Source organism: Podarcis melisellensis (assembly GCF_964234715.1).
Source record: "Podarcis melisellensis genome assembly, chromosome: 1".
In the NCBI taxonomy this organism is placed as follows: Eukaryota; Metazoa; Chordata; class Lepidosauria; order Squamata; family Lacertidae; genus Podarcis; species Podarcis melisellensis.
The window spans coordinates 44,333,118-44,346,452 of NC_138528.1; the positions used below are offsets into that span (position 1 = coordinate 44,333,118).

General features: G+C 46.4%; 1 protein-coding gene across 5 annotated transcripts in view; it reads left to right on the top strand.

Annotated features, from left to right (window-relative positions):
- Positions 1 to 13,335, top strand: part of STARD9 (StAR related lipid transfer domain containing 9) — a 109,847-nt gene that overhangs the window by 42,663 nt on the left and 53,849 nt on the right. For all 5 annotated transcript variants that reach the window (XM_081889451.1, XM_081889450.1, XM_081889453.1 and 2 more), the window contains 4 exons: positions 2,233 to 2,284; positions 6,209 to 6,346; positions 7,472 to 7,554; positions 9,176 to 9,282. In XM_081889451.1, the coding sequence (XP_081745577.1) occupies positions 2,233 to 2,284; positions 6,209 to 6,346; positions 7,472 to 7,554; positions 9,176 to 9,282 (380 nt within the window). The remainder of the gene's footprint in view (positions 1 to 2,232; positions 2,285 to 6,208; positions 6,347 to 7,471; positions 7,555 to 9,175; positions 9,283 to 13,335) is intronic.

The following is a 13,335-nucleotide window of genomic DNA, read 5'->3' on the forward strand; positions in this document are numbered from 1 at the left end:
CCAGCATGACTAAGCCGCTTCTGGCAAACCAGAGCAGCGCACGGAAACGCTGTTTACCTTCCCACCGGAGCGGTACCTATTTATCTACTTGCACCTTCACGTACCTTTAGAACTGCTAGGTGGGCAGGAGCTGGGACCGAGCAACGGGAGCTCACCCCGTCGCAGGGATTCGAACCTTCTGATCGGCAAGTCCTAGGCTCTGTGGTTTAACCCACAGCGCCACCTGCGTCCCACATATACATATACCTTACTTTTAAAAGCAAAACACATTCACAAAGCAGTTTATCCTACATATTTATTTGTGCAATGCTGTCATCACACTGTAGTTCACATGCCTGCAGACAGATGGTGCTGCAAACTATAGTGTGATGGCATACTTCTGAGAGCTGGGTCATCGCAGCAGCACTATGAATGTGAGGAGAATGGAAGCTGAGGAAGGGAGACTGAGGCAGTTGGGTGGTCCAGGCAAGATGCAGGGAAACAATTGACACAATCCAGGGCATCTCCCTAGCATCTATCCTGCTGTGCTTCTGCAGTCCGGCACTTCCTTCCGCCTTGCCTTCTGCTGCTGTGGCTGAAACAGCATTGTCTGTGTGAGGTGGGCGGTATGAGCAGGAGGAGGGTTAATAAGAATGAAGGTTGGCAAGCTCTAAGGAGGAGAGGGGCCAGCTCCATGTTTCTGAGGGAACACAGGGTACAAACAGACCCCTTGTCCCTTCCCTTTCTTCTCCAAAGCATATTCTTCCTCTACTCTGGGCCTCACCCCATACCTTTTTATCTCTCTTTCTTTAGGTTCTCAAATATTTATAAGCTTCCTTCTCTCCCCCCCCCCCCTCAATTTCTTCTACTTCTTTTCACCTTTTTGTCTCCCTGTCAATTTTCTTTTTATTTTGTGTCCTTTCTTTTGCATGCCATCTCCTCGTGTCAACTTGCTGAACATGTGGTGTTCAGAAAATACGTCTGAAAAGGTTTCTGGACCCTCAGAACTTAATTTAGGCAGCAGTTGTTTGATGTTTTTCTGATCTGCTGATAAATATTCTGAAGAAGCAGGGGCTGAACTTCTTGCATCTTTGTAACCTTTCCTACATGAGAAGTTTGTTAGGGCAACTAATCATTTTTCCCATATGAGTCTCATACAACACTACACATGAATATCATTCCCTCATCATTGCTATGTTTAATAACTGTGTTACTATTCTACAGTGTTATCTGTTGATTTGCCACCCTTCACTTCAGCTCTTGTGGGGACTAGATTTCATTTTTCATTTTTTGTTGTTATCTGCAATTTTTTCTAGGCAAGGATTATTTCTTCATCTGTTTTATTTGGAAATAAGATCTGTCTTAATTAATTTAAGGCTGTAATCCAGTTCATAATTCGTGGTTCTTATTGAAATCAATGGCACTTAAGTACGCTACTCAATTTTATCCCAGCATTCTATTATTACCCTTTAAAAAAAGCTGATTTAGGATGCGTGTAGAATAACAAGCATGTTGACCGTTAAAATATTTTACATAGCAAATGATACCTTATTCTTCTGAGTGAGTAGCTCTTTTTATGCCAGGAGATAAGTGTTAAAATTGTAGTGCTCAGTAATAGATTTGCTAGATTTTAGAGTTGGAGTGTAAGTTTGAAATCTTGTGTTTTAAATGCTTCCAAACCACCTAGAAGGCTAAAATATGGTAGATAGCTTGTTATAAGAAAATTCAGAAGGATGAAACATTTTATGTAGCATAGCAGAAATTACCATTGCAACACAGAGCAAGCCAAGATCCACATGGTATGGTTTTATAAACTTGAGGCCTTTCGCTAAAGGTAGAATATATAACTATCATGGCTTGTAGCCACTGCAAACTTCATTCTCTATGAATTTGTCTAATCCTCTAATCACCACCCTTTGTGAAAGTCAATTCCATAGTTTAACCGTGCACTGTGTGAAGAAATACTTTCTAATTAAATGCATCAGGAAAGTTTGTGCTGGAAAATCTAAATGTTCTGAACCATGTGAAGTCCATAGGCTTTTGAATCTTATTGTCTAGAGTCATTTCTCTCACTTGAAATTTTAAAAACCAAATCGCTTGCCTCAAGCAGATAGTTGATAAATGTAGTGGAAATGTTACACAACAAAGTATAAAAATCTGCACACATGCGTGGAAGGAATATATAAATCTATCCAAGTCTCTTTAAAACAGTAATAATAATAATAACTTACTGCGATTGTTCCAATTTTGTAGGAAGGAACAACCAAAATTGGAAGAAGTGATTCAAACCAGGAACAGGATATTGGTAAGAATTATGAGGGAGACCCCAAACTCTTGCAGAGAAATCATGAGAAATGCAGCATCCTGTGATTTCCCCAAAACCTACACCGAACCTAACAAGAATTGTGTCCAGTTGCCTCACTCCAGTGGGGAGTAGACCTGGTAGGAGAGGTTAGCATGCATATGCTAGAGCTGTGGGAAAAGTTAATTTGGTTTTGGGGGTGATGTGCTGATGGCTACCCCAAGGTCCCCATAATGATTTGGCCTCTTTTTGGTACTTTTGGTGTTCTTTTATTGGGTCTATACAGTGGTGCCTCGCAAGACGAAATTAATTCGTTCCGCAAGTCTCTTCGTCTTGCGAGTTTTTCGTCTTGCGATGCACGGTTTTCCATAGGAATGCATTGAAAATCAATTAATGCGTTCCTATGGAAAAAGCCTTCCCCCGACCTCTTCTGGCGGGCGGCATTTTAAAATCGCCCGGGACAGCGGAGGACTTCTCCGCTGTCCGGGGCGATTTAAAAGCCCCTGGGAAGGCAGGCAGGGGGGACAAAGGCTTTCCCGCCCGGCCGCCCGGCTTCGGGACATCGTTCCGATGCCGGGCGGCTGGGGGAGGCTTTCCTGCCCCACCGCCCGGCATCGGGACGATGCCCCGATGCCGGGCGGCTGGGGGAGGCGTTCCTGCCCCACCGCCCGGCATCGGGACGATGCCCCGATGCCGGGCGGCTGGGGGAGGCTTTCCCGCCCGGCCGCCCGGCTTCGGGACATCGTTCCGATGCCGGGCGGGGGGGGAGGCTTTCCCGCCCGGCCGCCCGGCTTCGGGACATCGTTCCGATGCCGGGCGGCTGGGGGAGGCGTTCCTGCCCCACCGCCCGGCATCGGGACGATGCCCCGAAGCCGGGCGGCTGGGGGAGGCGTTCCTGCCCCACCGCCCGGCATCGGGACGATGCCCCGATGCCGGGCGGCTGGGGGAGGCGTTCCTGCCCCACCGCCCGGCATCGGGACGATGCCCCGAAGCCGGGCGGGGGGGGGAGGCTTTCCCGCCCGGCCGCCCGGCTTCGGGACATCGTTCCGATGCCGGGCGGCTGGGGGAGGCGTTCCTGCCCCACCGCCCGGCATCGGGACGATGCCCCGAAGCCGGGCGGCTGGGGGAGGCGTTCCTGCCCCACCGCCCGGCATCGGGATGATGCCCCGAAGCCGGGCGGCTGGGGGAGGCGTTCCTGCCCCACCGCCCGGCATCGGGACGATGCCCCGAAGCCGGGCGGCTGGGGGAGGCGTTCCTGCCCCACCGCCCGGCATCGGGACGATGCCCCGATGCCGGGCGGCTGGGGGAGGCGTTCCTGCCCCACCGCCCGGCATCGGGACGATGCCCCGAAGCCGGGCGGGGGGGGAGGCTTTCCCGCCCGGCCGCCCGGCTTCGGGACATCGTTCCGATGCCGGGCGGCTGGGGGAGGCGTTCCTGCCCCACCGCCCGGCATCGGGACGATGCCCCGAAGCCGGGCGGCTGGCGGAGGCGTTCCTGCCCCACCGCCCGGCATCGGGATGATGCCCCGAAGCCGGGCGGCTGGGGGAGGCGTTCCTGCTCCACCGCCCGGCATCGGGACGATGCCCCGAAGCCGGGCGGGGGGGGGGAGGCTTTCCCGCCCGGCCGCCCGGCTTCGGGACATCGTTCCGATGCCGGGCGGCTGGGGGAGGCGTTCCTGCCCCACCGCCCGGCATCGGGACGATGCCCCGAAGCCGGGCGGCTGGGGGAGGCGTTCCTGCCCCACCGCCCGGCATCGGGACGATGCCCCGAAGCCGGGCGGCTGGGGGAGGCGTTCCTGCCCCACCGCCCGGCATCGGGACGATGCCCCGAAGCCGGGCGGCTGGGGGAGGCGTTCCTGCCCCACCGCCCGGCATCGGGACGATGCCCCGAAGCCGGGCGGCTGGGGGAGGCGTTCCTGCCCCACCGCCCGGCATCGGGACGATGCCCCGATGCCGGGCGGCTGGGGGAGGCGTTCCTGCCCCACCGCCCGGCATCGGGATGATGCCCCGAAGCCGGGCGGGGGGGAGGCTTCAAAAGCCGTCCGGGGGCTTTTAAATCGCCCCGGACAGTCCCGGGGCGATTTAAAAGCCCCCGGTTAGGCAGGCAGGGGGGGCAAAAGTCTTTGCCCCCCCTGCCTGCCTTCAAAAGCCGTCCGGAATAGCGGGAAGCGCTTCCCTGCTATCCCGGACCGCTTTTAAAATGCTGGCGGTGGGGAGCAAAGCCTTTCGCCCCCGCCGGCCTTCCTGGACCTCTTCTGAAGTCCGGAGGGGGGGGAAGGCTTTGCTCCCCACCGCCAGCATTTAAAAAAAGGTCCCCGAGATTTCCCTATGGGCTTTCGTCTTGCGATGCAAGCCCATAGGGAAAATCGTCTAGCGAAGCGTCGCAAAAACCGAAAAACCCTTTCGTCTTGCGGGTTTTTCGTCTTGCGAGGCATTCGTCTAGCGGGGCACCACTGTACAGGCATTCTGCTGAACTGGAGGCCGATGTTTTAAAAGTGTTGCAACTCTGAGAGGACCTGTGTATTGAGTGCCAAAGTTCCACAACCCCACGGCATCTCTACTAATTAGAAAGAACCGGACATGGCATCTCTTGCTAATTAGAAAGAACCAGACACAACTCATTGGGTCAGATAAGGCCACAACTTTATTGGTTACAGATGCAAGAGTTTTTGCATAGACATTGGGCCACAATCATTGACTTCTGGCCCACCTGCCGGAAGTGAAACCCTGGGCCACCCAACAGTCCTATGACTTGCATCAGATAGAAGGACCCCCACAGGGATCGCTGTCTTGAGGTGTGCTGTGGCCCAAACCCCCACCTGGGCATAAGGTCAGAAGTAACTGCTCCTGGATCCCTTTCGTGAGATACCATTACATTTCGAGGGGTAGGCAGAGACCATAGCCTCCTCTCCATCCAAGACTCAGCGGCCGAGGAAGCTGCTTGGGCGCCTGGGGCGGTGCACCCAGGGGCAGGGCGAGCAGCCCATAGGGGTGGGGGCACAGCCTCCGGAGTCTGCCTGCCTCCTCCCACTCAGCTGCTCTACAACTGGGGGGGGCAGCAGGCGGAGAGACACGTGGCTCAGGCACGCTGCAGGCCCCGCGGTAAGTGCCACCCAGCATTTTGTCATCCCCCTCAGTGGTGACACCCAGGGCAGCCCACACCCTCCACACACCCCTTCCTCCGCCTCTGCCAAGACTAAGGTTGATCTAATGCCTAAACCACCAAAGTTGTGAGTATTGTAGTGAGGTAATCACAACCACCGGACTGGCGCCAATTGGCCTGGTAAACAAATTCCTGCCCGGCTGCAAATACGGAGACCAACAAATAGTCCATAGCAAGGTCAAAATTACACATGACAGAAATTAATCAAATAGAGAATGGGAGGGTGATCTGATGAAGAACTGAACGCCAGGACCTGTTTATTGAATGTTCACTTTGATTTCTTTTCACAAATTTCTTGCACTGTGTCTCACATAGAAAGCAAGTAAAAAATAAAAGTTTATTAAAATAGCATCACAAACTGGAAACAAAATAACATGTTTGCTGTACTATACCAGGAAACAAATGGACAGAGCAGTACAGATGCCTTCAGAACAATTGGTTTTATTTTCAAAAACTGGTTAGAATGATCATTTGCGAAGAATAAATTTAAATCTTGTATAGTAGATTAACCTAATTCTTCAAGAATATAACTGTGCTGCTTAAATTGTGAGCCATCCGGCAGAGACTTGTCATAAATTTTCCTCGCATTGCATGAATTATTTTAAGGGTAGTACAAATTAATAACAAATAGCATGATTATCCTTCCTAGTGTTTCTGTATATTTGCACTGGAGTTTTGTACAAAGAAAATAATGGATGTTTCTCCTTCACCACCCTGCGAAAAACAATAATAACTAAATAAATAATAAATCCATGTGTTTTGCAGTTTTGCAGGGTCAGTGCATTGAAAGGGACCATTGCGTTGTAGACAACCAGCATGGGATTGTGACTCTGCGGCCTCTTCAGGGAGCACATTGCGTTGTGAACGGTCATGAAGTCACAGGTTCTGTTCGTTTGTCACAAGGTAAATCCTGTACTTCTTCTTTTACAGTACTGCTGCTGTCAAGCACACCTGGTAGATATGTAAAATGATTTGAGAACAAATTTATGGAACAGGATTATAAAGTACATTGAAGCATTGCATGACTTGATCCTAGCCATGTTTTCTCAGAAGTGAGTACTCCTGATTTCAGTGGAACGTCTGAGAACATGGGCCTACACTGCATATCATTTGTTGTTATAGAAATTTGTGACTGCAATAATTGCTCTCTACTCATATTTGTTTTACTCTAGGCTACCCTAGCTAAATTGGAATTTTAAAGACAAGCCCCAGGATGAATACTTCCTTCTGTAAAACACATTAGCTTTATTTCTGCTGCTTATACCTGATAGCTTTGGCTCAGTGCCTCAGATATTTTTAATGAAAGTCAATAGCTGAATGTCTCTTGAGTTCAATTGTGAATATATTAATGATGTGATGCACCAGATATATTGGTAGTCTTAAAGTTCTGGATTCATCTCATTTCATTTCAAGTAACTTTCAAAGTAGAAGCACTATAAAGGTGCCTTCAGCACTGGCGTGCAAGTCTCATCCTACATGCAGTGCTGGCAGTGGTGAACATACTGTGGCGTATCTGTATTAATAATTTTATAATGCTGCTTTGAAAGAGAATGAAAATAAATCTGCCAGCATCATGAAACCATTATGGTGCAGCTGAATTTGGAATACCATGTACAGTTAAAATAAAAATACATTGAGAGGAAAAGCAGCAGGAAAAAGGCAACCAAAATGATCAAAGGGGATTGGGCATTTTCCGTGTGAAGGAAGGCTAAAACTTTAATAAAAATATTATTAATAAAATAAAATAAAAATAAAAAAGTGTTCAAGGTATTCTGAAAAATTTGAGAAGCCCAGTTAATTCCAAGGTGGGATCTAAAATGTCTTTTTGTTACTTGAATATTTTCAGAATTAGACTGTTAACAAAAATAAATTGTTAATAACAGATAATGTTATATCTAATTGTAGCTTTAAAAAATACCTTATTTGTAGTAAAATGTACTATAAATACACAGGAAAAGTCAAATATTTGCATAACAGATTAAATAACTGATGGTTTCTCAATTTGCCTTTTCTTACTCCTGTTTTTAGGAGCTCTGGTTATTCTGGGCAAAGCTCACAAATTTAGGTTCAACCACCCAGCTGAGGCTGCCCTTTTAAGACAAAGACGATCCGTAAGTTTGGAGTATTGTTTGTTGCTCCCCCCCTTTGTTTCATTGACTGCTAATGTCAGTACTCTGTAGTAAATATGAGAACACCACGGTTAGTTATTTGCCAGCAGAAAACTTATGTACCTTCTAAAACAACAGCATGCCCCAAAGAAAAGGTTAGGGAATTGCTGCTGCATCCCACTTGATACCATTGACTGTGGTGTCCTTTGCGTTGTTTGGTCAGGATGGTGCTTTGGGTCAGATATTTTATAGTGGTTCTGGTCCTTCCTAGAAGGGCAGTTTCAGAAGAAGGTGATGTGGCATGCCACATGGTCTTTGGCCTCCAGAGTCCTTCAGGGTTCTCTTCTGCTGGAGTCCTTAAGTATTCCCTCCTCCACTGAATCATAGAATAGCGATACTTTTTTTTGCTGCTGAATCACACTGTTGACTGATGTTAAGCTTCTGCTCAACTTAAACCCCTAGATCCTGTACACATGTACTGCTGTCGATCAATAAACAGCAGCGGGCAGCAAATAGTTTGATTCTGGCATACTTTCATGCATTGTGCCCCCGTGCACACATAAGAGTTGGAACTGCAGCACAGGAATCTTGAGGTGGTAGATTTGCTGTACAGTAGCTGGAATGGGCACAATTTTACAGGACCTTTTCTTGTTCTCATTGAAATTAAATTCAGGTTTAGGGAAAATGACACATCTTTTGAGGATTCCTATTCACTTCTTTAGGGTTTGTGCTGAATCTGTGTCCAGTAGATTGTGCACATTAGCATTCAGAATCAATGGGGAAACCCTGAATGTAACATAAGTCCTCTTCCTGCGTACATGTTTATAGCCATCATTGTCAGCCAGGAGGACCCAAGCTCTTTGTTTCATTGTTGGCTTGGGTATAAGGCCCAGCCTAAGACGTGGATTTAAATCTAGGTTTCATTATCGAGACTCTTTGCTCTATGGAGCAGGGGTTGTTGTTGTTGTTTAGTCGTTTAGTCGTGTCCGACTCTTCGTGACCCCATAGACCAAAGCACGCCAGGCACTCCTGTCTTCCAATGCCTCCTGCAGTTTGGTCAGACTCATGTTTGCAGCTTTGAGAACATTGTCCAGTCATCTCGTCCTCTGCCATCCCCTTCTCCTTGTGCCCTCCATCTTTCCCAACATCAGGGCCTTTTCCAGGGAGTCTTCTCTTCTCATGAGGTGGCCAAAGTATTGGAGCCTCAGCTTCACGATCTGTCCTTCCAGTGAGCACTCAGGGCTAATTTCCTTAAGAATGGATGCGTTTGATTTTCTTGCAGTCCATGGGACTCTCAAGAGTCTCCTCCAGCACCATAATTCAAAAGCATCAATTCTTCGGCCTTCTTTATAGTCCAGCTCTCACTTCCATACATCACTACTGGGAAAGCCATAGCTTTAACTATACGGACCTTTGTTGGCAAGGTGATGTCTCTGCTTTTTAAGATGCTGTCTAGGTTTGCCATTGCCTTTCACCCAAGGAGCAGGCGTCTTTTAATTTCGTGACTGCTGTCACCATACAGCAGGGGCTGTATCTTACATCAAAAACTTGCAACAGTGATTCCAGCAATTACTTTAATCATCTTGTGGTATTTACTTCCTTCCCCATCTTTTCTGTTTTATAGATCAGTGAGTCCTCTTCTGTAGTGAGTCGCAGGTCTCTTGAATGGCTGGATTTGGATGGTGACTTCCCTTCCCTTCCTCATAGCTTTTATCCAGCTGAAACAGAAAGGTATGTTTAAAAGGATTTAAATGAAATAAAATGACATTCATCTGAATTCTGCTGATTTCAATTTTTTTAAGGTTGCAGGGATATTGGGCAGAATTCATCTAACAAACTCTGTCAACTTCCACTTGCACAGTAGGGCTGTCCTCCCTCTGACCCCTGAAATCAGCTACTGGTGTATGGGTCTGAAGAACCTGTCAGCATCGCCCTTGAGCCAGTGCCACTAGCTGGACTCATACACTTCAGCCCCGACTGGGCTAGGCAAGCTGGGTAGCACTTCCAGAGGCCACGTTCTGCACAGGAACAGGTCAAAGTTCTGTGGACTCACAGCTTAGAGTTGTGAGCACCGGATTCACTCCAACAAGAAGACAGTCGTCGCACAGCAGAGTATAGCAGAGTATAAACGACTCGGAGAGCAGCTCTGTAGAATATCTTCTTTATTCTATCTACAACTATTATACAACTATATACAGAGCTTAATGAGGTCTAAGCATAAATGAATGCTGCACTACACTGAGTGTCTGCAGCTGCTCTTAGCAGCAACCTTATCTCTACACAAGATCTGTAACACTTAGTCTCTCTCTCTCTCCGACACACTGACTGACTGACTGACTCTTTGATGTGGTGCTGGAGCAGAATAAGTAGAGAGCAAAACACCGCCCCTCCTCTCTGGAGAATCAGCAGACTCATCAGGAGATTCTTGGATATGGGAGGGGTGAAATCTCCTCAGAACCCCATGAAAAGCACGGGATGAGGGAAGGAGGTGGTCATTCCATCTGGCATACTGAAATGCTATCCCATTTGTAAAAATTGTTGAATTCCACCCATAATCTTTGCTTCCTTTTTAGCAATACAGTGGCCTACAAATGCATTTATTTTTTATAGTAGCATGGCCATGTTTTCACAGTTCTGAAGCCTTCCCACTACTCTTAATACTAGGGGAGACCATTGGGAATGTTTGCATAATGTATATTCTGAAGTTCACACACAGCTTATCCTTTCCTTTTAATGATTCTGGGTCTGCATCCCAGCTGCACTGTCTCATGATAGAAATAAGAGCTTTAAGAAGCAACTGTATCTAGCCTGAACTGTGCTGTATGGGTTAAATTTTATGTCTGGTCCTGCGCAGCTGCTGTAGTCCTCTGCTGCTGCTGCTGCTGCTGCTGCTGCTGTGTTATGCCGAGGTTATGGTGTGGTATTGAAAACAGCCTCTTGATTGGATAGATGTGCCAGGGAGGAGAGGTATCGGACAAAAATGCAAATCAATGGATGAGCTTGTTGTGTTATAACTCAGACTCCTAAGTGCTTTGAGTGCTAGCCTTAATTGATTTGCAGGGATACTGAATAGTTTTCTTTTCATCCCTAGTCTGTTTTTTAAAATCTCAAAACTAAGTTATACCTAATATTTAGGGACACGGGGAATCTGATTTGGCTGAGTTGTTTTTTGTTTTGTTTTTAATCTGACAATGGTTTTCAGGGACTGTATTTTGCCTTTTGCTTGGGTTCTGTGATCCAAGCCTCCATATATGGTTGCAGCAAAGCATTCTGCTTCATTACTTGGCTGTGGCTGCCATAGCTACTGAAAACTGCATTATGCTGTAGAAGCCGCCAGATTCTGCATAAGCCTTAGAGGCGTTTTTGGGGAAGAGGGGAGGGAGTTACACAATAGAATCCTGGGAAGCTGATGACAAAACAGCCGGGAGAAAACGTGATTCTACAAAAGGCTGATTTAGTATGCTGACTGCCAAGTTAACGCATAGGATGAGAAGATGAAAAATGAATCAGCTGTTTTCATAATCCTGGAAATGTTCTCGGTAATTGGTACTTACAATTGGTTTAAGGTCAGTGACATTTAGAAAATAAACATTGGATGTGTTAATTACTATTTATTGATAAGAATGCCATCATTGTAATTATGCTTTTAATGTTTGTTAAATCTAGTGAGCATTGTTATATTCCACAAAGGGTTTCTGTTTTCCCCATGCCATAGTTTGTTTGTTTTGCCTGTGTCATTCCATGATGAGAGTCGGGTCTGGCAAAGCAAAAGACAATATCTTCTAGAGTAATTTTTTTTTGAGGGTTTTTAAATCACAGTAAGGATTCATTAAGTGTTTTTTTGTTTTAATTTGAAAGAAGGGAAACCTGATTAGGAGGTTTATTTCTTAGTGCATGAAATGCTGGGATTTAGCAGTTCCTGAAAGAAGCTAGAGTTGTATCAGTATCTGGGTGACGATGCTTCTGTGGACCAGTAAAACAACCACCTGTGCAAATTTTGGAGTATAGAAGCCTGCTTTATAGTAACAAATAATTTTAATGCATTTACTTTGACATTATTCTCCATGTGGAACATTTGGGGTGGGGATGAGCTGTGGCAGAACACCTGCCATCATGCTACTTAAGATTACCATGTCAATGATTATCCACAGAACAAGCAATTATACTTCAAGGCAGTGAAGTGTCCATGCCTAAACATTGGAAGATATAACAATAAAAACAGTATTGATGTGGATGGGACTGACATCCAAGCCCCAGGTCCTGCCATTTTCCACTTCTTTTGTGTTTCAATAGAGGCGCCTCATGTGTTCTGCATTACCTATGTGATGCAAGCATCAGGCTGGATGAATTTTTATTACCAATCTACTTAATGCAGTTGTCTCTGTGCTCTGAATACATATAGGATGTTTTCTGTTTGTTCTTGGATTGAGTACTTGAATCTGCTGACATTTTTAAGAATTGTTGGGAAATACGGGAGCATAGAAACCAATGCTTTCTACACTTTATGTAATGCAACCCCCTCAGTTATTTTCTCCTTCTGTGGCATTAATCACTGAGATAGCAAAAATTGTAGAGATCTGCAGTACTGTATCATAATACGGTGTGCACTGTTGCATTTTATAACAGCTGTTTTTCAAGACCTGAGCAATGAATGGTTCATAAAGCCTAATATCCTGTCTTTTGTAGTGTCCATTAGCAAATGCTTTGGTGACCATGAATAGGACTGGTGTACAGCAGTTGATCTTCATTCAGCTGCAGCTTCTGCGTGGAAAAAAAAAAAGCTGGGGGGGGTCTGCGTGAAGGTTAATAGCCTCTCATTTAACCGCTTTTAAAAGATCTGTTCTCCTTGAATTGGTCTAATTACTTTTTGAACTGAACTACAGCTTCCCATTTAAATGGGGTGTTTAGCTTAAACGACAAGTTCTTATGTTTTAGAAAAAGGGTAAAAGGAGCCTTCTGGTTCCATGTAGTGGGCCGGACTATATTTTGAAGAACATATAGTCCATAAAGGGAGCCTTATGGTCAGTTTAGAGCAGGGGTAGGCAACCTAAGGCCTGGGGGCTGGATGCGGCCCAATCACCTTCTCAATCCAGCCCGCAGACGGTCCGGGAATCAGCGTGTTTTTACATGAGTAGAATGTGTCCTTTTATTTAAAATAGGTCTCTGGGTTATTTGTGGGGCATAGGAATTTGTTCATTTTTTTCTTCAAAATATAGTCCGGCCCACTACATGGTCTGAGGGACAGTGGACCGCCCCCCTGCTGAAAAAGGTTGCTGACCCCTGGTTTAGAGCCACAAGAGACTTTAGATAAGCCTTTCTTCTTCTTTAGCTGAGGGGAAGACATATGCATTTAGAAAGCTTGGGAGTAAATATGGCTTATGACTTGCCAGGTATAGGGTCATTTATTTGTTTCCTTGGCAACCAGGTGTTTCATAGCCTCCAGATAATCCTAGAACTAGAATGGATGCACCTTACATTGATAGCTGGGTACACTTTCCATTCATTTCATCAGGACTGACATCCATAACTGTCCAGAAGTTTCAGCTATTATACAGTATCTGCCTCCTAACATGAGAGCGATATGGGAATCTCCACTGGCTATGTTTACAGACTCTTGTACCAATTGAGCACAAAACATTTTCAACTCAACTCAAAACAAATCTTCTTGTATGGGAATGCACTAACACACATGCAGTGGAGAAGGAAAGGCAAATAAGGAAATTATTGCTTTAAGTGAGTATCTTAACTGCTGCTGGTGGTTTCAATACAGCTAATGATACACGC